This window comes from Lissotriton vulgaris, chromosome 3_1, assembly GCF_964263255.1.
Source record: "Lissotriton vulgaris chromosome 3_1, aLisVul1.2, whole genome shotgun sequence".
Taxonomy (NCBI): Eukaryota; Metazoa; Chordata; class Amphibia; order Caudata; family Salamandridae; genus Lissotriton; species Lissotriton vulgaris.
This window is the reverse complement of record NC_141689.1, coordinates 950,844,841-950,864,755: the sequence shown is the minus strand read 5'-3', so window position 1 is coordinate 950,864,755 and position 19,915 is coordinate 950,844,841. Positions and strand designations below refer to the sequence as shown.

Below are 19,915 nucleotides of genomic sequence, written 5' to 3'. Positions count from 1 at the left end.
TATGAGGGGTTATATGATCTAATCCTAAAGGAGCACCTACTCGAGAAATGTTTTCCAGAGCTGCGACAACACCTGGTGGACACCAAGCTGACCAGTCCCAGGAAACTTGCTGAGGAGGCAGACATCTTGGCTAGTACCCGGATGTCCTCAAAGGGGACCGGAGGGGATTCCCAAAGGACTGGTCAGGGCGCTCCCCAGAAGAAAGAGGGGGGAGATAAGAAGAGGGAATTCTCTAAAGGCCCCCAAAACAGTTTCCAAGGAAAGGGATCAGGATTCATTCCTAGGACCAACCCGCCGTAAAACCCTCATCCTGACCATAGTCAGCAGCCAAGGGTTGTCCGCTGCTATGAATGTGGTGAGATTGGGCACTATAAAGGTGATGCTAAGTGCCCAAAGAGACCACCCCCTCCCCTTGGTTCCCAGCTACGTCATCAGAAGTTTTTCGCTTTGTGTGAGTGGGTGCGTTGCGGCTTCTTTTATTTTGACTTGAACTACCAAATGGTGCACCTGTTGATACCTGAAGTGCTCTTGTCTGGCAAACTATGTTTTCTTACAGTTTGCTAATTACCTGGTTTCCCAGTCTAGACACATTTCTAAAATGATCCTACAATCTCATGTACCCCAGTGCGAGTGTGACATAGACCCCAGAGTAGACATGAACTCCTGATTATCTAATATTAGTGTCAGGGATGAGGCGAAAGTGGTAATTTTGTATAGCAAGGCTATGGTGTCCTAGAGGTCAATAAGTGTACTTTCAATGTGACTGCAGCATACGTGTCATAGGGATCTTCCGACTACTGCTCTATTTATGCGAGTCCCTCCTTTGTCAGATTCTTCTTTTGATCATTCCCCTGTAATGTGCATTTGCACTGCCCTGTATCAATTACCAATACCTCTAGGTGCTAACAAGATTTTCTTGGAGAATCTAGGTGTCCTGTTCTGCCAATGCGAATCTGATTAAGGCAGTTTCCAGAAAATCTAGCATTGATTTGTCACTCCGAACTGGCGGTGCTTGAACGACATAAAGCAACCTGGAGACTAGGTTCATTTTAATGGCTGCAATGCGACCCAACCAGCAGATGTATAATTTCCCCCATTTTTGAGTCAAATTTACTCCCAGCTATCTTATCGCCCTGTGGTTATTTTAAAGGGGACCTTGTCCCCAAGTTATTCGATGTCAGTATCAGACAGACCCAGAAGATAAAGTTCGCATTTGGATGGATTACTTTTATATCTGGATCTTTCCCATATCGTAACCAAATTTGATGGAGTGGCACTATAGTTTGCTCCAGTTCGAGAACGGAAAGGAGTAAATCATCGGCAAAGAGCTATACTTTGTAAGTTACACCCCTGAAATTGTGAATCTTTAATGTAAATCGAGAGGTGAATTCTCGTGGCTTGCGTTTCTTTTTTTTTTGTTACTTTTTTTTTTTTTTTTTTTCTATTTTCCTCATTTGCGTGCATGGCTCCAATCTATCAAAACTAAAAACCGCCACAGAGCAATAAGGCGTATGGTCGTGTTCTGTGCTGTCTCAGCATATAGCTGGTGGGAGAATTCATTAGGGAGGGAGGAAGACCAATTCCCAGCAGCACCATTCACACAGGCCAGACATGATCTTGCTTAGGGCTGCGCCTTAGTAGATAGTGTCTGAGTTATCGAGACCCCCATATCACCAAGACACTTAGTCATGGAAACAAGGGTAGGCAATGCGCGCATTAATCATAGGACCTGGGGAAAAAAAAAAACCCAGGCTTGTCGCTACTATCCAAGCATAGCCCAAAACGCTATCCTATTGGGATTTCCTGCCCTGGCGGGGTCGAGTTTGGAAATTTGAAGAAGTGATGCTCGCCATTCGTGAACTGTGGGTGGTTGAGCATCTTTCCAGTGTCTACATATCTCCCTACGTGCCGCTAGAATGGCATAAAATAGCAGATTAGTTGCGGCATTGCGGGCTTTGCTTCGAAGGCCAAAGATAACAAGAGCAAGGTCTATAGAGATATGCTCACCCAAAGATTGTGATAACTTATTACTAATGGCTTCCCAATAAGCGGATACATTTGGACAGTCGTAGAACATATGGATGTCTGATGCTGCGATTAACCCGCATCTTGGGCATAAGACCGGGCCTGTTAGAGAAAACTTGGTCAACCTATACGGGGAATAGTATGCCCTATGTATAGTAAAAAGGTGGTTCCTACGAAGCCACGCAGGTTTAACTAAGTCCCAGAGTGTTGAGCAAGAAGCCGTCCAGAGCTCCTCCACATCTAAACCTGGCATTAATTCAGCCCATAATGATATTGGTAAGTGGATGTTGGCATCTATTTCATCAATTATTTTATTATACCAACGTGAAATTTCTTTCTTTGCGACTGGGCTGTCCAAAAGGCAAGTTACCAAATCACTATAACCACCTATAGGCAGCTTACTAATCCGTGCTGGCTGCTCTTTATATGACTGTGACCAGCTAGAGATCTGAATATATTTAAATCTGGACAGACTTGGGCCTACTTTGTTAATTAAATAGTCCCATGGAAGCAAAGATCCATCCATAAACAAATCATCCCAACTATTGATACCAGCTTCTATTAGAGGATTGGTAAGTGCATCCATTGTCCATGGAGGGGGAACGGGTAAGTTCCATATAGGAGCCTTCCCAGAATAGTAGCCCACTTTAGTCGCTTGCCTCACTTTATACCAAGTAGATGCAATCCCTTGTAAAACTTTCAATTTTATTTTCTTAAAGAATTTGGGGTCACCAAATGTAAACAAAAAACCAGATTGCTCTACTCTTTCACATTCCAATAGTGTAAAAAGAAGAAGGCCCATCCCTGTTGATGTAGGAGTTTTAAGCAACATACGTGTGTGCGAAAGCTGGAACGCCCATGCATAGATTTGAAGGTCTGGTCCAGCCAACCCTCCCTTCTCCCTACGACGTCTAATTTTTTTCCACGAGATTCTAGGGCTCTTACTATTCCAAATGAAGCTGGTAATCGTGCTCTGCAGCTTTGAGATTAACTTTGAATCAAAAAGAAGTGGAATTGAGTTAAACAAAAAAGAAATTTTCGGTAAAATACTCATCTTTACCAGGTTAACCTTACCCAAAACAGTGAGCGGGAGATGTGACCAGTCTCTCATAAGTTTCCGGCACTCTGCAGCTACTTTGGTGAAGTTTAGAGAAGCAATTGAGTTGATGTCTTTGACTATGTTTATCCCCAGGTAGCGTATTTGGGTTTTGGATGTCCCGTTATTATCAGTTGTATTAATATTCCAGGACATTGACTCTGTCTTTAAGGCGTTGATCTCATACCCTGAGACTTTACCAAATTTGAGAGCCAGATCGATTATCTCTGGGTATGCTTCATCATAACTTGTAGTAAAAATCATAATATCATCCGCATAAAGCGCCACCTTTTTATCCCAACCACCGAAAATAAAAGGTTTAATGAGTGTATTGTCTCTTAAGGTTTGGGCAAAGGGTTCGATGTATATATCAAAAAGGAGGGGAGACAGGGGACACCCCTGTCTAGTTCCTCTCGTAACCCTGAATGGCTCCGTCAAACCACCGTTTATCAAGAGTGAAGCAGATGGGCAACGATATAACAGATTTACCGTTCTGCGAAATCTATCCCCTACATTGAACTTCCTCAAGGTCTCCGACAGGTATAGCCAATTCACCCTGTCGAAGGCCTTGGTAGCATCCAACGTGAGAACAGCCAAGGGGATAGCCTCTTTTATAGCAATATCTATAGTGCCTAGTAATTCATAAGTGAGCTCACACAGCTGTCTCCCCTTTATAAACCCTTTTTGGTTCGGAGCTATAATATCAGGCGCTACCCGGCCCAACCGATTGGCCAGTATAGTGGCAAAGATTTTGTAGTCGGCGTTTAAAATAGAGATAGGCCGATATGAGCCACAATCTGAGGAGGGTTTGCCAGGCTTCAAGATGAGAGTTATGGAAACATTATCCCATGATTCAGGTGGCAATTCGCCGTCTCTTAGAATTTGATTAAATAGGGTAACTAGGACTGGAGACACCTCTGTGATCAATTTTTTATATATTTCGCATAGCAAACCATCAGTGCCTGCAGCCTTTCCACCCTTTGCACTCCTTATAGCCTCCTCTACCTCTGTAATGCTTATTTCCTCATCCAAGGAGCGGCTCTGTTCTGATATTAGAGATGGTAAAGAGATACCTTCCAACCAACTCATGATGTCATTTTGAGTAACATTAAGATCGTCTTGATATATAGATTGAAAGAAAGTTCTAAAAGCTTCTCTGATTTCATCGTCCCTGGAAAAGGTGCCCCTCGCTGATGTAACAGAGGAAATGTTGTTTCGGACCCGGTCAGATTTAGTTTTCCAGGCAAGTAATTTCCCTGCCCCCTCCCCATATTGGAAATGTGAAAGCTTACTTGCCTCCCATCTTTGCAAGACACGTTTCTCTAGAATTGCCGATAATGCGCCCCGGGGGCTGAGGGGGCCTCGCTTCTGTCTTAAGAGCATTGGCGGGAAGGGAGAGTCAGGTTTACCCGGCTCACCATAACCCAATTAACTGACAGTGACCGGTGACTCTGAAATAACAACATGGCTTTGGGGAAACCTCCATCTGGTAACCTGCGCCAATAACCCTTCCCCATGATAGCGTGACACAGTGTTTACAGTACTTTCCCTGCTGGGTGAAAGACGCTTGTGGGAAAGAGACTCCTGAATGAAGCTCAATTTACCGCTAATGGAAGCCGAGTTAATAGGGCTGTTACAGGAAGAGGGGGGAGATAAGAAGAGGGAATTCTCTAAAGGCCCCTAAAACAGTTTCCAAGGAAAGGGATCAGGATTCATTCCTAGGACCAACCCGCTGTAAAACCCTCATCCTGACCATAGTCAGCAGCCAAGGGTTGTCCGCTGCTATGAATGTGGTGGGATTGGGCACTATAAAGGTGATGCCAAGTGCCCAAAGAGACCACCTCCTCCCCTTGGTTCCCAGCTACATCATCAGATGTTTTTCACTTTGTGTGAGTGGGTGCGTTGCAGCTTCTTTTATTTTGACTTGAACTACCAAATGGTGCACCTGTTGATACCTGAAGCGCTCTTGTCTGGCAAACTATGTTTTCTTGCAGTTTGCTAATTACCTGGTTTCCCAGTCTAGACACATTTCTAAAATGATCCTACAATCTCATGTACCCCAGTGCGAGTGTGACATAGACCCCAGAGTAGACATGAACTCCTGATTATCTAATATTAGTGTCAGGGATGAGGCGAAAGTGGTAATTTTGTATAGCAAGGCTATGGTGTCCTAGAGGTCAATAAGTGTACTTTCAATGTGACTGCAGCATACGTGTCATAGGGATCTTCCGACTACTGCTCTATTTATGTGAGTCCCTCCTTTGTCAGATTCTTCTTTTGATCATTCCCCTGTAATGTGCATTTTCACTGCCCTGTATCAATTACCAATACCTCTAGGTGCTAACAAGATTTTCTTGGAGAATCTAGGTGTCCTGTTCTGCCAATGCGAATCTGATTAAGGCAGTTTCCAGAAAATCTAGCATTGATTTGTCACTCCGAACTGGCGGTGCTTGAACGACATAAAGCAACCTGGAGACTAGGTTCATTTTAATGGCTGCAATGCGACCCAACCAGCAGATGTATAATTTCCCCCATTTTTGAGTCAAATTTACTCCCAGCTATCTTATCGCCCTGTGGTTATTTTAAAGGGGATCTTGTCCCCAAGTTATTCGATGTCAGTATCAGACAGACCCAGAACATAAAGTTCGCATTTGGATGGATTACTTTTATATCTGGATCTTTCCCATATTGTAACCAAATTTGATGGAGTGGCACTATAGTTTGCTCCAGTTCGAGAACGGAAAGGAGTAAATCATCGGCAAAGAGCGATACTTTGTAAGTTACACCCCTGAAATTGTGAATCTTTAATGTAAATCGAGAGGTGAATTCTCGTGGCTTGCGTTTCTATCACAATAACATAGAGCAGCAGAGATAAAGACCATCCCTACCTCGTTCCTCATGGAAAGTGAATAAGTCACAGGCTCAAAAACCTAACTGCAATATACGTGACCCGTAAACTGGTCTCACATTGTATGATCTGAGGCAAATATTTTATTTTACAGAACCGCCATTTTATTCATTATCACATTTGGAAGCACATTCAAATATGTTAATTCAGCATTTCTTCTTTACAACAAAAACTCTATTGTTTGAATAAATAGACTAAATGTTTGATCTATGTATAATAAGAGTAGTTCACACGATCTCTGATTTGCCTCTTAGTGCTTAATTTAAGCTATTGGTTTCTGGTGCTCAGCACCCGCACTTAATCATTAACCCCGGCACTTATGGTAGGTACAAAGGGCCCGATTCACAGAACTAACTTAAGACAAAATCCTAAACTTACTACTTTTGGTATTCACAGAATTTAGGATTTTGTCTTAAGTTTGTCTTAAGTCTGTCTTAAGACAAACTTAAGACAAAATCCTAACTTCTGTGAATACCAAAAGTAGTAAGTTTAGGATTTTGTCTTAAGTTAGTTCTGTGAATCGGCCCCAGAGAGATTAACAGGTAGATTCATCAAAGTCCCGTTTTGCGAGTCTGTAAAAGCGATTATTAAGGAATCGCTATTACAGACTCGCAAAAAGGGATTCTTGTACAAATCGCAATTATTTTTGCGATTCCTACAGCTTCCTTATTTGCGATTAGCTAATTGATATTCGCAAATAAGGAATAACTGCCCAGTCATTCCTATGGGCCTAGAGGCCCATAGGAATGAATGGGATGACATATCAAGGTGCGAATCGCTATTAGCGATTCGCATTTTGAGTTTGCGATTTCAAGGGTGCAGGGTTGTCCAAAGGACACCCTGTTGCACCCCTGAAATGACATTGGATGCTGGTGTTACGCACACACATGTCCCAAGGACATGTGTGTGTGTAACATACAACTTAGAAAAATGCACTTAAGTGCATTTTTCTAAGTTTCCGCTATTTACCACGAGGTTTGACTTCGCAGTAAATAGCGGCCCAAAATTGCGAATTCGCATTTTTTAAATGTGTCATGAATTGCATTTAAGGAATCTCAAATAGAGATTCCTTAAATGCAATTGCTCGCAAATTTGCGAATTCTATAATAGCGATTTTTGCATTTGGGATGATGAATCCCAAATGCAAAAATTGCGCTTGCAAAGGGCCAGATTCTCAGAATCTGGCCCTTTGCGAGCCGATTTTCGTTTCATGAATCTGGCCGTAAGTGATTTGCCCAGAATCGCAGGCTGTTGAGCAGACGCCGAGACTCGAAACCTGGTTCCCCATCTCTGAAGTCGGCAACTCTGGCTATTACACCACATACTCCCCACTTTCATTTTTAGTTCTGTTTTAGGCAGCCCTAACAGGAGAAAAGGGCTGGTGGGAAGTTTGTGCGCACATGCACGCCGTAGAAATACTTTCCACATCCTGTTTTAATCGTTCTCAGACAATCGCAACTCTTTTTTGTAGGGATTTACAGCCTGATTCATCAAAGACCCGTTTTGCGAGTCTATAATAGCGATTCATAAGGAATCGCTATTACAGACTAGAAAACGGGATTCATGTAGGAATCGCAAAAAGAATTGCGATTCCTACACATTCCTTATTTGCGATTAGCAAATTGCTAATCGCAAATAAGAATAACTCCCCATTCATTCCTATGGGCCAAAAGGCCCATAGGAATGAATGGGGAGTATTCCTTATTTGCGATTAGCAATTAGCTAATTGCAAATAAGGTAGCGATTTAAAGGGTGCCAGGGGTGTCCAAAGAACACCCTGTAGCACCCCTTAAATGCAAATTGAAACAGGTGTTGCGCACATACATGTCCAAAGGACATGTGTGTGTGCAACATGCAACTTAGAAAAATGCTTTTAAAAGCATTTTTCATAGTTTTCGCTATTTACCACGAGGTTTGACCTCGCGGTAAATAGCGGGCTGAAATTGCGAATTCGCTATTTTTAAATGGATGATGAATTGCATTTAAGGAATCTCAAATAGAGATTCCTTAAATGTAATTCCACGCAAAATAGCGAAATCGCTATTACAGATTTTTGCATTTGGGATGATGAATCCCAAATGCAAAAATAGCGCTCGCAAAGGGCCAGATTCTCAGAATCTGGCCCTTTGCGAGCCGATTTCGGCTTGATTAATCAGGCTGTTAATTTCCATGCTTTGCAAACTTGAACGTTCACTTTTTGCATTGGAGCTTTGCAGTGCTTCCACTGCGGCATAGGATCCCCTTACGATCCTAGGCCCACGATTCTACAGGAGTTTTGCACTTTGCGAAAAATAGAGCCCATCTATTCTTTCAATTGTTCTTGCTAATTTTGGCCTCGAAGAAGCCAATGTATTTTTCATTTCTGAGGTGAAAAGTGTCACTGAATATGAGGCCAAGTCTTTAAGGGGAGTAGGTGTAGGGGGAAACATTTTCTGAGCCATAAATCATAGAATTATGCAGTTTACTGTGATCTCTCTCTCACACCCCCCCCCGCCCACCTCCCCCCCCCCTACTTTCTTTCTTTTCGGTGGAAATTCTAAATTAACTGAATTATAGCAGTAAGGATAGTACTGTCGACTGTGGTATATGTATCTTTCTCGAAACGTGTATTTCACTTGTCCTACTTTTCATTCGTGTATTGGTTCATAATGTATGCTGACCCCTGTGAATGACGGAGTGTTTTACAATAAAAGCTGGCTCTAACAGGAGAAGTGTGCTGGTGCAAGCTGCCTCCTGACGAAAGCCCCAGCACTTATTTCTTTGCAAATTAACCATTGCTCTTAGTTCACTTAGTTTTTTGTAATTTTCTCCCTGAGTGTACTGGGGTAGCTCAGACGTGGGTCCCAGAGCCTCCACACCACTTGAGTCAAGCTAGCCGGGCTGATGAGAGGTGTTACCTCGAAACCGGTCCGGTCCTCGGATGCTTGATTCCGGTCTGGGAAAGATATGGCTGTTGTAGTTCGGACTGGACTGTTCCCATGGGGCACAGGGTCAGAGCTGATTTGCATAAAGCCATTATCTGACCCAGGGTGGTGTGGAGTGCAAAAAACGATGGATTTAGGCCCAGATCCTTGTACTGGGGTGAATGTAAGACATTGATCTACATTCTGTCCATCAAATTGTTTTTTGTAATTTTCTCCCTTAGTTCACTCACAGCATTGCCATTTGGACTGGGGCAGGAAGGAGTGTTTCTCTGTTCATATTTTAAAAAAAACTCTCCTTTAATAAATATATTACTAAAGCATGATGTGGTAGCACATAGTCCTTTACAGACAGTAAATTTCTCATGGAAATGGCCAAAAATGTTCCCATTAACACTAGTTTTACTTATAAAACTATTTAGTGTATAAACAATAATCTATGCATACTGGGTTTCAGCAAACACATGTATCATTTGCACATCACCAAATAAAGTGTTATATTTTCATCCTATTAAAATACTTTTTTCTTCACATAGAATTACAAAAATGGACTTTCATATCTATTAAAATATATTTGAAATGTTTGTATGATTCACTTATTAGCTATGTTGTGTGTTCGGATAAAAAACTGACAACCTACAGCCTTTTATTTCACATTCTTTGTACAGCACCTCAGACAGTTCATTTTACAAAATCGTGGAACTCTGCAGTCATAGAAAGAAAAGTAATTGTAACAAGATGTTAACAGACTTCTGACCTTGTCTCTATGCAGAGAGCAAATGTGACAAGATAACAACAAGATGTAAAAGTATCTTTATTGCTCCTTCATTTTCTGAGTGAACAGAACACCTGTTCATTTTCAGCTCCCAGGACGGGTGAGTAGTCCCTAAAGTTAGCTCGCCCTTATAAAGTCTGACTCGCTGGACGAGTAGATTTCTTGAGGCCTGTGTCAGAGTGTATGCCCCCATTCATCACTCTTATTTCCATTTCCTTCTGTGATCCTATTTATAAATGCCACCTATTCCAGAGTGGCTCAGAACTGCCCTCATAAATGCCAGTACACCATATTGAAGGTTTTTTCATCAAGTGTTACAAAACCCACATTCAATTGTTTATGTTTCGCCGTTTCGACAAAGTGCTACACGGCGTATGCTATCAAAGGTCTACCAGTACCAAAGCCAGACTGGTTTTCCCAGGTGAGTGACAGGAGAATAGGAGTCAGTCTTGTCGCCAATATTTTCATGTACATCTTCACTTCGAAGTTCAATAATGTGATAGGTCTATAGACAGAGCACTCAGCATGGTCCTCCCTGATTTTGGGATTCCCACTATTGTGGTGTCCACTATTGACTAAGTAACTACCGGTGATTCGAAGGACTTAGAAATTTCTCTTGAGTATTGGTGCAAGTTTTGTTGAATGGAGTTTGTAACATTCCCCACTAAACCCAGCCGGACCCAGGGCCTTATTCGATTTGAAGGATTTGATTGCGGCTCTAATTTCTCCTTCCTCCACAGGTGTCTCTAGCTCTTGACATTGCTCTGGTGAGATTATGGGAAACTCAAAATGTCCTTAAAATGAGGCAATCGCCCCTTGCCCAGGCTTCTCTGGCGTTTATAGTTTGGTGTAATAGGTTCTAAATAGGTTTGCGGTTTCTTTGGTATCTTAAGTAAGTAGGCACTGGGAGTTCTTAAGTGCCATTGTGTGTTATTTCTATTGCTCTAACTTTAAGCAAATTGGCAGTATTTGATGCTCTTTATCTCTGACCTCCTAAATGTTTCCTTTCAGGGACAAATGGGGCCTCTTTGCTCTGTTTAGTTCCAGGGTTCCTAATTGGCATCTACATTAGTTTGTGTTTAAAGATCTCCCCTGGTTGCAGTCTTTTTGTCCCTTTCTTGCAAGCTATAAAACTTTCTGCTCTGATCTTGGGTGGGGGTCTTGCTAGTCTGACTTGCAATGGCCCCAGCACAGAATACAACCATGCAGAGAGTCAGGAAATGTTGTGTCTGATATTATTAGCCAGGCTGCTGCTGCTTGGTGCTGACATGGTAACTATAGAAATAAGAAGGGGTTGTACTAGTCTGGTAATATCTTATTCAAGTACCATGTATTTTTGGTTACATTTTCCATATGTCGTTTATGTGACTGGAAAATTCACACACATGCATGTGCATCTCTGGACATGGCTGGAACACCAGGGCATATCTCTAATGGTTCAACACCTGGCTGGCACTCTAAACGCCTGAGCGGACAAACTAAGCCATTGATGCCTTGCAGATCATGAACAAGGCTCAATCTGAAGGTGGATCAAGTTCTGTTAGAGTGGAGAGATCCTTGGTTAGATTGGTCTTCCTCCACCGAGAATACGTAATGTCAGCAGTTTTGCATGCTGGAGTTTCCAAGGAGTTCTCGCTCAGAGGCACTTTTTGTCTTGAGTGAAGCTCAGACCTCCTGGATGCCTTTCTGCCAATACCACTCCTGTCCAGAGTTCTCAAGAAGATCAAGAACGACTGGGCCCAAGTTATTCTTGTGGCTTCAGATTGGTAACTTGAGCTGTTGAGCGTGAGCATTGGTCCACTGATCAGGCTGCCTCTTCAGGAGGATCTTCTGTCACAGCAGCAGGCAAGGCCCTGCACCTGAAACTGAAAATGCTTCACCTTTGTTAGAACCGGCTGTCTCTAGTTGGCAGAGGTATACACGTCTGACAAATAGGGACACACCTTTTCTAGTCAGGGCAAGGGGATCACACCCTTCGATAACCCCTGCTCACCCCCTTGGTAGCTTGGCAGAGCAGACAGGCTTATCTCAGAGGCTGTGTGTTAAGCAATTATGACCACATACAGTAATAAAGTGAATACACTACAAATGGACACGACACAGTAGTATTATAAAAATAAGTATTTTTATATAAGGCTTAGCACAAGACCAAATAACGAAAAAAATGTATACAATCGTAATAAATACTCTGGGAAGGAAAAAGGGATAGTTCAAAGGTAGGTTCGTCTTTAGCACAAAAGTCTTTTTAGTATCAAAGCAAATCCGCTTCTTGGCAATACAGTTCTTAGCAACAGGGTAACCCACACGGGGGCTACACGACGTCGAGGCAAAGTTAATCCAAAGGTTCGGCGTCGACCGCGAGGAGCGCTACGTCGAGCCCGGAGTCACACGGACCCCCAACAACACAGTACCTTTAGGAAAATGAAGCACACGATGATCAGCGGCGTCGAGCAATCCGGCGTCGCGTCTTCGGTGTCGATCAGGCCTCAGCAGGCGTCGTCGATGATGCGGTTGCACAGAGTGAGCAGCGCTCACGGCTTCGAGAGGGCACACAGTTGATGCGATCAGCAGCGGTGCAGACACGAGGTCCTCTGGAGCTAGAGCCGTACTCCCACTCACTGGCGTTGCTGCTGGCGTCGGTCGGGCCCGGCGGCCGGTCGTCGAGGAAGTGGGACACTGGGGCCGTTACCCACTGCGTCGAGCTGGATTCGGCGACGTCCGTCGGCGTCGAGATTGCTGGTTCTTTCAGAGGTGCTGGATTCACTATTCCAGCAAATAGCACTTTAAGCAGATGAAGTCCTTTAGCCCTGTGACTTCGGCAGGAGACTGGCACTCTTCCAGTCCTTGGAGATTTTCTTATCAAGCGTGAGAGTACACACACAGTTCCTCTCTCCTGGTTCCTTGGCAAAAATAAAGAAGCACTGCAGGATTCCCCCCAGCAAACAGCACACTGGCAGAAGGGGTAGGCAAGTCCTTAGATCAGCAGGCCTCTTGTCCTTGGTTACAGGGTTCCTTGTCAGAAGTGATCTAAATTCTTGGTTCAGGGGTCCTTCTCTTATACCCCTTTTCGGCTTTGATCCCTTTGTCCATGCCGGGGAATTTCCCAACATCCTGGGTCTGTTGTGGGTGGAGCCAGGCAGAAGCACCTGGCCTATTCACTGAGCAGGGCTGGGTCCTCAGACGCTCAGCAGGAGGTGGAGCCAGCATTGACACTGGCAGGAGCAGAGCTATCGGCCTCCTGGCAGGAGGTGGGGCTAGGATCGTCCATGGCAGGCACAGAGCCATCAGTCGCTTGGCAGGAGGTGGAGCCAGCATTGTATCAGGCAGGGCAGGCTATCAGCAACTACTCTCCCCCTACTCTCAACGCAAATGTCCCACTCATCCCACACTGACTCATCCAGACCTGTGGAGCCACCCAGCTCCTGTCACACACACGCAAGACCAGCAGAAACCAGAAATGGTTAGACAAGAAAATAGACCCTTTCTAAAGTGCTATTTTCGAACCCAGAGTCCAAAGACCATCCACACCAACGGATGCGTAATTAAACCCCGAGTTCAGGGATACCAAACTCGACATTGCACCATGCTCCCCGAGCCAGCTAGGATCATAGCATTAATAATCCCGGCGGCCCATTCTAACTAATGGAGAGCAGGCTACCTCGCAATAGTGAAGAACGAAGATGGCTGTAATTCACTATTAGGACATGCCAACTTGGTCAGGCGTGTCCTACCTTATACTTACAATGCACCCTGCCCGTGGGCCTACCATAGGGGTGACTAACATGAAGTCAAGGGAAGGTTTGGGGGGCTGGCAAGTAGGTATACTTGCGCAGCCTGCGTGACAGCACTAGGCTGCACGTGGGTCTCGCAATGACCGACCCGTAGACATTCTTTTACGAGGCCGCTCCTGTGGGTGGCACAACACGTGCTGCAAGCCCACGAGCGGCATTTGTATTTACAAGCCCCGGCACTCCTGGTGCACTAGACTAGGGACTGATAGTAAACCAAATAAGCCAAACATGGATACAATAGATGCATCAATTTAACATAGGGAGCACTTGCGCTATGGCACTGATCAGCAGTGGCACAGTGCCCAAAGCATATACCAGCAAAACATCGAAAAACAGTGGAGGCTAAACAGAAAAAATGGAGGAGAGACTCAAGCCAATGATGTCAGGTCTAACAACCTTCATGTATGGAGATTGAGCAGAAGAGTTGACAACTTTTGACCTTCTGTCCGAAGTCTGCAATGTTTTCTTGGCAGCCAGGCATCCCTCCACCAAGAGAATAAATGCCTGCCGTTGGAACAAGAATGCCAGATGCTAGATCAGCCATACCTTCTCAAATCCTTTCGTCTACATAGTTTCCTGGAAGGTCTACAACACATATTCCCTCTAGCGCCTTTTATTATACCTTAGTGGGACCTCGACCTACTTCTCAGTTTTCTGATCTTTGCTCCCTTTGAGCTGCTCCACAACTGTCCACTCAGGCTTCTGACAATCAAAAGGCCTTCCAGAGCGTCAGTGAGCTACAGGCACTATCTGTGCATCCTCCATACCTTACCTTCAACTCTGCCACACTGGTTCTTCCAACTACAGCATCTTTCTTACCAAAGGTGGTTACTCCTTTTCATGTGGGCTAGTCCATCACTCTGCATACCCTTTATGCTCTGCCTCATCCCTCTAAAGAAGAGGAGAGACTCCACCGACTGGCCCCCAAAAAGAGCGTGTTTGTTCTAACTTGATCGCATTTGTGATTTTCGGGTGGACGATCAACTCTTCATGGTGTATGTCGGAACCAAGAAACGGAAGGTGCTGCAGAAGCGGACTATCTCGTGATGGATAGTTCTCTGCATCACAATCTGCTATGCATTGGCCAACAAGCAACCCCCTAACCAGAGCCAAAGTTGCAACCACTGTGTTAGCTTGGATATCTATTAGGCAGCAACGTGGGCTTCCTTGCACACTTTTACGAAGCACTACTGCCTAGACAGTCTGGTCCAGCACGGCAGTCATTTTGCCAGTTCAATCCTACACGACTGTATAATACCCTTTGTGCAGCCCTACTTCCGGGTACGTATTACTTGGGTATCTAGTCTAAGGTAAGGAATCTGAGGCTAAAAGTCTGTATAAGATGAACAAGTTACTAATCTTCAGTAACACCTTATCTGGTAGAGACTCTATCTAGCACCAGATTTGTTACTGACCCACCCATCCTCCCAGCTCTGCAACTGGATTATAGAGTTAAGGATTAATCCTTGTAATGGCAATTGATTTTCAAACCAGGGGACAGTGTTCCTCGTGGCTCTGCGATTCTGGCATGGAAAGTCACAAAAGAAACTAACGTCAGTGCGCTAGGGTGGTGCCTAAATAGGCACCGCGCATGGTACTTCCGGCGCGGATGCTGCTTCCGACGCCAGGCAGAGTCAAATAACGCCACATACTGGCGTGCAGGGGTACTGAAATTTCCAGTGGTATATTCTAAGGTAAGGAATCTGCAGCTAGATAGGGTCTCTACCAGATAAAGTGTTACTGAAGGTAAGTAACTTGTTCTTCATGTAGCTTGCCTGGTATTTCATCTAGTTTCATCACTTTGAATTTCACCATTAAAAGTGGTAGCAGAGATACCCTTCCACGGAGGTGGTGTCTTTATTAGCAACCACATTTAATCAGTTTCTACTGATGTTTTATTCCATGAATCTAATTTGGATGACCTCTATATTTTCATATTCCTTATTAGTTTTATAATCCAATGAGAAGGAAGCGGGTCCAAAAGGGGAGTTGTTTTATTACTTATTTCTATTACAGAAAATGGTGTTTATAGTGCATGTGATTAGTTGCTGTACACTTGTGGGCATGGGAAATGTATCTAGTATTCTAGTATTTCAAAGGTAGTACACCAGCTATTTTTGGAGAAAATAGACATGTAATAGGTTGTTGTATATCATTTTCAAGATAAGTACTAAAATCGTGCAGCTTTGATCTCCCATGCATTAAGTATTTTGAATATTCACAAAGATATTTCTCTCCCACAGGAGTGATGTTTTATTCCGGAGAGAGCCAAGAGGTAGAGATCAGAGGCTGTTCCATTTGGTGTGTCGAGTTGATTTGTGAAAGTTTGTTGGAATTTTTCAAGGCTCAGGGAGAAAAGAAGAGCAAAGACATAAATCCCGTTTTACTTGATCACTACTTGTGGGACTATGCCAGAGACCACCTTGAAGAAATGAAGCAGATTCCCATCCACCGCATCCGCTGCATATATTACTAGGTAGTGACATGTCTAGATGATACTTAAATTTAGCTGCCAGTATCCTGAAATGACCGAGTCAGTAAGGAAGAATTCAGACTTGTATCAAGCTTTCTTAGAGCTACTGAATGAGAGCATCTCTATAGTCGGTGGCATTTATAAGCTGTTTCTTGGTTGAAGATGATTTGTATTCCTTTACAGGACAAGAATCAGGTGGAACAATATTTTTTCTAAATCTGTACATGATGGATTAAATTAACTATTCTTATATCAGTTGTTGCATTGCAAACGACTTTAAACCTATTGGTAAAACTGAAATATTTGATAATGTGCATAGCCTGTGTGTGCTTTTCATTTACAGTCCACTCATAAACAGTCATTAACATGCTATGTGGTTTTTGTAAGTGCTGTACACAATTGTTTTATATGATAATAATAACAGTATATTATTTCGTATCACTGTGAGCAACAAGTTTTTAGTATGATTAAACTTAGCGCCATACAGTTTTTAGCTCTTTAAAGGATGAGAGGCACAGTCGGCTCTGCCGCGATGTGAAACAGTTGTCGTCAGGATATAGGCCGATGCCTTCAATGAGCAACAATCTCTCTGAGAAATATAATCAGCTAACTGTTACATAAGAGCATGTAATGGCACAGCTATCTTAATGCCTTAGCATAACGGTAAAGCATGTAATAGCAGAACTCCGCGAAGTGACCATAAAACTCGGCTGTACTACGCGGTGTTCCTCATGTGACGAAGTGCTTTAGGCAATGTGGTTTGCGCTGATTTTTTGTGCCAGGTGTTTATCCCGTGCTGGAAAATCTGCGCAAATGGCACCATGCCTAGCGCAAGAGTGTGCTGTTTCTTTCTGCCGCTCGAGTAGATTTTCAATTTGAGCATTAAGAAATCGTCTAGCGTTGGATTTTCCAAACTTGCGATCGAGAGCGAGTGAGGAAAAAACTCCACTCTGCGTGTGCGGAGTGCGGAAAACTCCACGAACAGAGCGGAGTTCACCGTCCATGCCTACATGAAATACTAAAACGACTTTCTGTCCCCAGCTAAAGAATGCAGTTAAGGGCAAGAAACTGATACTTGCATCAAAGATTCCTCTTGTAGTCCCATTGTACCATCTATCTTCAAAGGCTGTTGTTATATTGCTATGAACTATGTGTATAAAAAAAACAAATGATTACTGGCTTCGGGCTGTTTGTTTTAGGCACAATAAATACAAGTAGCTAGTCCTGTCCCCAATAAATCACAGGTTCAGTGTATGAAGACGGGGAGTGAAAAAAAGAGATAGGTCTTGGGTCAACTAACGGCCATGTCTATGCATCAATATATGCCTGGCACAGTTGACCTGAGGAGAAGGCAAAAACATATGGAGATCAAATAATTCAAAACAGTGTGAATACAAGGGAATTGTATATTCTAGCAATATAACCAACCTCAAAGAACCTGGCCTGTTCACAGGACTGACTCTCTCCCAGCGAAACGCTTTCCTTGAATACCTCTCAGGTGCCTAGACTTAGAATCACTGCTGTATAACAGGAATTTCACAAATAACAGTTTTCACAAGTTGACAGCTTCTTTACTGAGTGTCAATCTAAAGTTTTAATCTCTTAAAATACTTCTCAGGAGGGGGGGCATATATTCAGCACATCAGGACTTTCAAAAGAAAAAGTAGTCTTGAACGATGTTTATTACATGGTATATCTTAACTTCCTCTAGATGAGTGAGGTACTCTGAATGGCTGCTGATAAATCAGCGAGCTGGAACCAGCAGCTAGATTGTAGGTGAACAAGGAAGATCAAGAGACACAGATTGAGAAAGCCCAGCCACTAGGTTTAGTCCCAGGCTGAGGAGCTGGGGCCAAGGATGAGGACTTCTGTTTTCTCTGAGTTGAGTTTTAGGCAACTGTTCTTCATCCAGGTTGCGACAACTGTCATCCCTTCTTGGAAGCTGTGCACTCTGATGTTCAGAAACGTTAAGAGGCTCTACACCACAGCCCCACATTGCATGCGCGTCAACGTCTTAGGAAGGTGTATGGAGAGAACTTGACAGGTTTAAAACAATTGTGATCTGTTTGTTGACACTGCTCATGTCCAAAGCTCTTAATACATTTTCATTAGGGCAGTCATCACTTTACGACCGAACTTCAGTAATTAATATCATGGAAGTTCTATAGTTTTGCCTTAAGATGGCAGGAGATAGTAGTGATTAATGCCCAGATGCATCAAACTACTTTTTTGCGAGTCCTAATTTGCTAAAATTACCGAATCGCAAATTAGGATTCGCAAAATGGTATGCATCATTATTTTCGCATTTTTTTTGCAATTCGGTAAAAATCTCAATTTTTACCGAATCACAAAAAAAATGCGATTTTGAAATTGCGAATTCGCAATTCCCATTCATTCCTATGGGCTGAAATACCCATAGGAATGAATGGGAATTGCGAATTCGCAATTTCAAAATCGCAATTCAACAAAGCATTTCAAGGGTGGAGAGGGGGGTCCAAATGACCCCCCCCCGGCACCCATGAAATGCACTTTTAGCTATAAGTTACATACACACATGTCCTAAGGACGTGTGTCTGTAACTTAACAGTTTAAAAATGCATTTTTGTGCATTATTAAACATTTTTGCAAATTACCACGAGGTTCAAACTCGTGGTAATTTGCACTTGCTATTTTAAAATTCGCAAATTTTTAAACAATGATGCATTGCATTTAAGGAATCGCAAAATTGCGATTCCTTAAATGCAATCGCATTTTAGAAATTCGCAAAATTAGCGATTTTGTACAAAATCTAATGATGCATATCAACAAGCATTTTTGGAGTCGCAAACGGCCGATTTTAAGGAATCGCACCGTTTGCGACTCCAAAAATGCTTGATGCATCTGGGCATAAGTGGTTTAAAAATGTCTAAGTTGTATCACAAAAATAAATTTTTAATGTTTGATCAATTAGACATATTAAAATCAATGTGTTGGGAAACAAGCCAAATAGATTGTTTGGCTATTTCCAGAAAGATTTACAAGTGGGTTAACATGTTTCTGCCGTAAGAGGTGTAAATTTAGCAGGCATTCATCAGGACCAAAATAGTGGACTAAACCCTGGTGGTATGGGCGCGCTAAGGCCCACCCTACCTAGGGACGTGAAAGTGAAAATATGTACAAAGTGCAAGAGAAGGAAAAATCCTTCCCTGGTACTCTCGATTTGAGAGACCATACAAAAATTGTACACTTGGGTAGTGTGAGGGAATCACACCATGGATCTCGGGAGGGGGGTGGTGGCTAATTCGGCACACCGGACCGAAAGTCCATCTTCGGGATCCGGTTACTGAGGGCGAGTTGCAGGTTTCCAGAGGGTGCCTGGCGTTGAGGGCGGTGTGCCGAATTCGCCACCTGCCCCCTCCCGAGATCCATGGTGTGATTCCCTCACACTACCCAAGTGCACAATTTTTGTATGGTCTCTCAAATCGAGAGTACCAGGGAAGGATTTTTCCTTCTCTTGCACTTTGTACATATTTTCACTTTCACGTCCCTAGGTAGGGTGGGCCTTAGCGCGCCCATACCGCCAGGGTTTAGTCCACTATTTTGGTCCTGGTGAATGCCTGATAAATTTACACCTCTTACGGCAGAAGCATGTTGACCCACTTATAAATCTTTCTGGAAATAGCCAAACAATCTATTTGGCTTGTTTCCCAACACATTGATTTTAATATGTCTAATTGATCAAACATTAAAAATTTATGTTTGTGATACAACTTAGACATTTTTACACCACTTAATCACTACTATCACCTATCACTCATCATTTCACAATACCCGCTCCGCAGTAAATCTGGCGTCGTAGCACACTGGGGAGGCACTCGGCCTCTCCCGGTGGGGCCCTATGATGAAGCATGTCACCAACCAGGTTGGTGAGTGAGGGCTTTTTATAC

The 19,915-nt window shown here is 43.4% G+C and overlaps 1 protein-coding gene across 3 annotated transcripts in view; it reads left to right on the top strand.

The window, feature by feature from the left end:
• QNG1 (Q-nucleotide N-glycosylase 1) overlaps nucleotides 1-16,244 on the top strand; it is an 85,288-nt gene extending 69,044 nt beyond the window's left edge. For all 3 annotated transcript variants that reach the window (XM_086961304.1, XM_086961305.1, XM_086961306.1), the window contains one exon: nucleotides 15,760-16,244. In XM_086961304.1, the coding sequence (XP_086817430.1) occupies nucleotides 15,760-15,992 (233 nt within the window). In that variant the 3' untranslated portion in view covers nucleotides 15,993-16,244. The remainder of the gene's footprint in view (nucleotides 1-15,759) is intronic.
• Nucleotides 16,245-19,915: the final 3,671 nt, after the last annotated feature.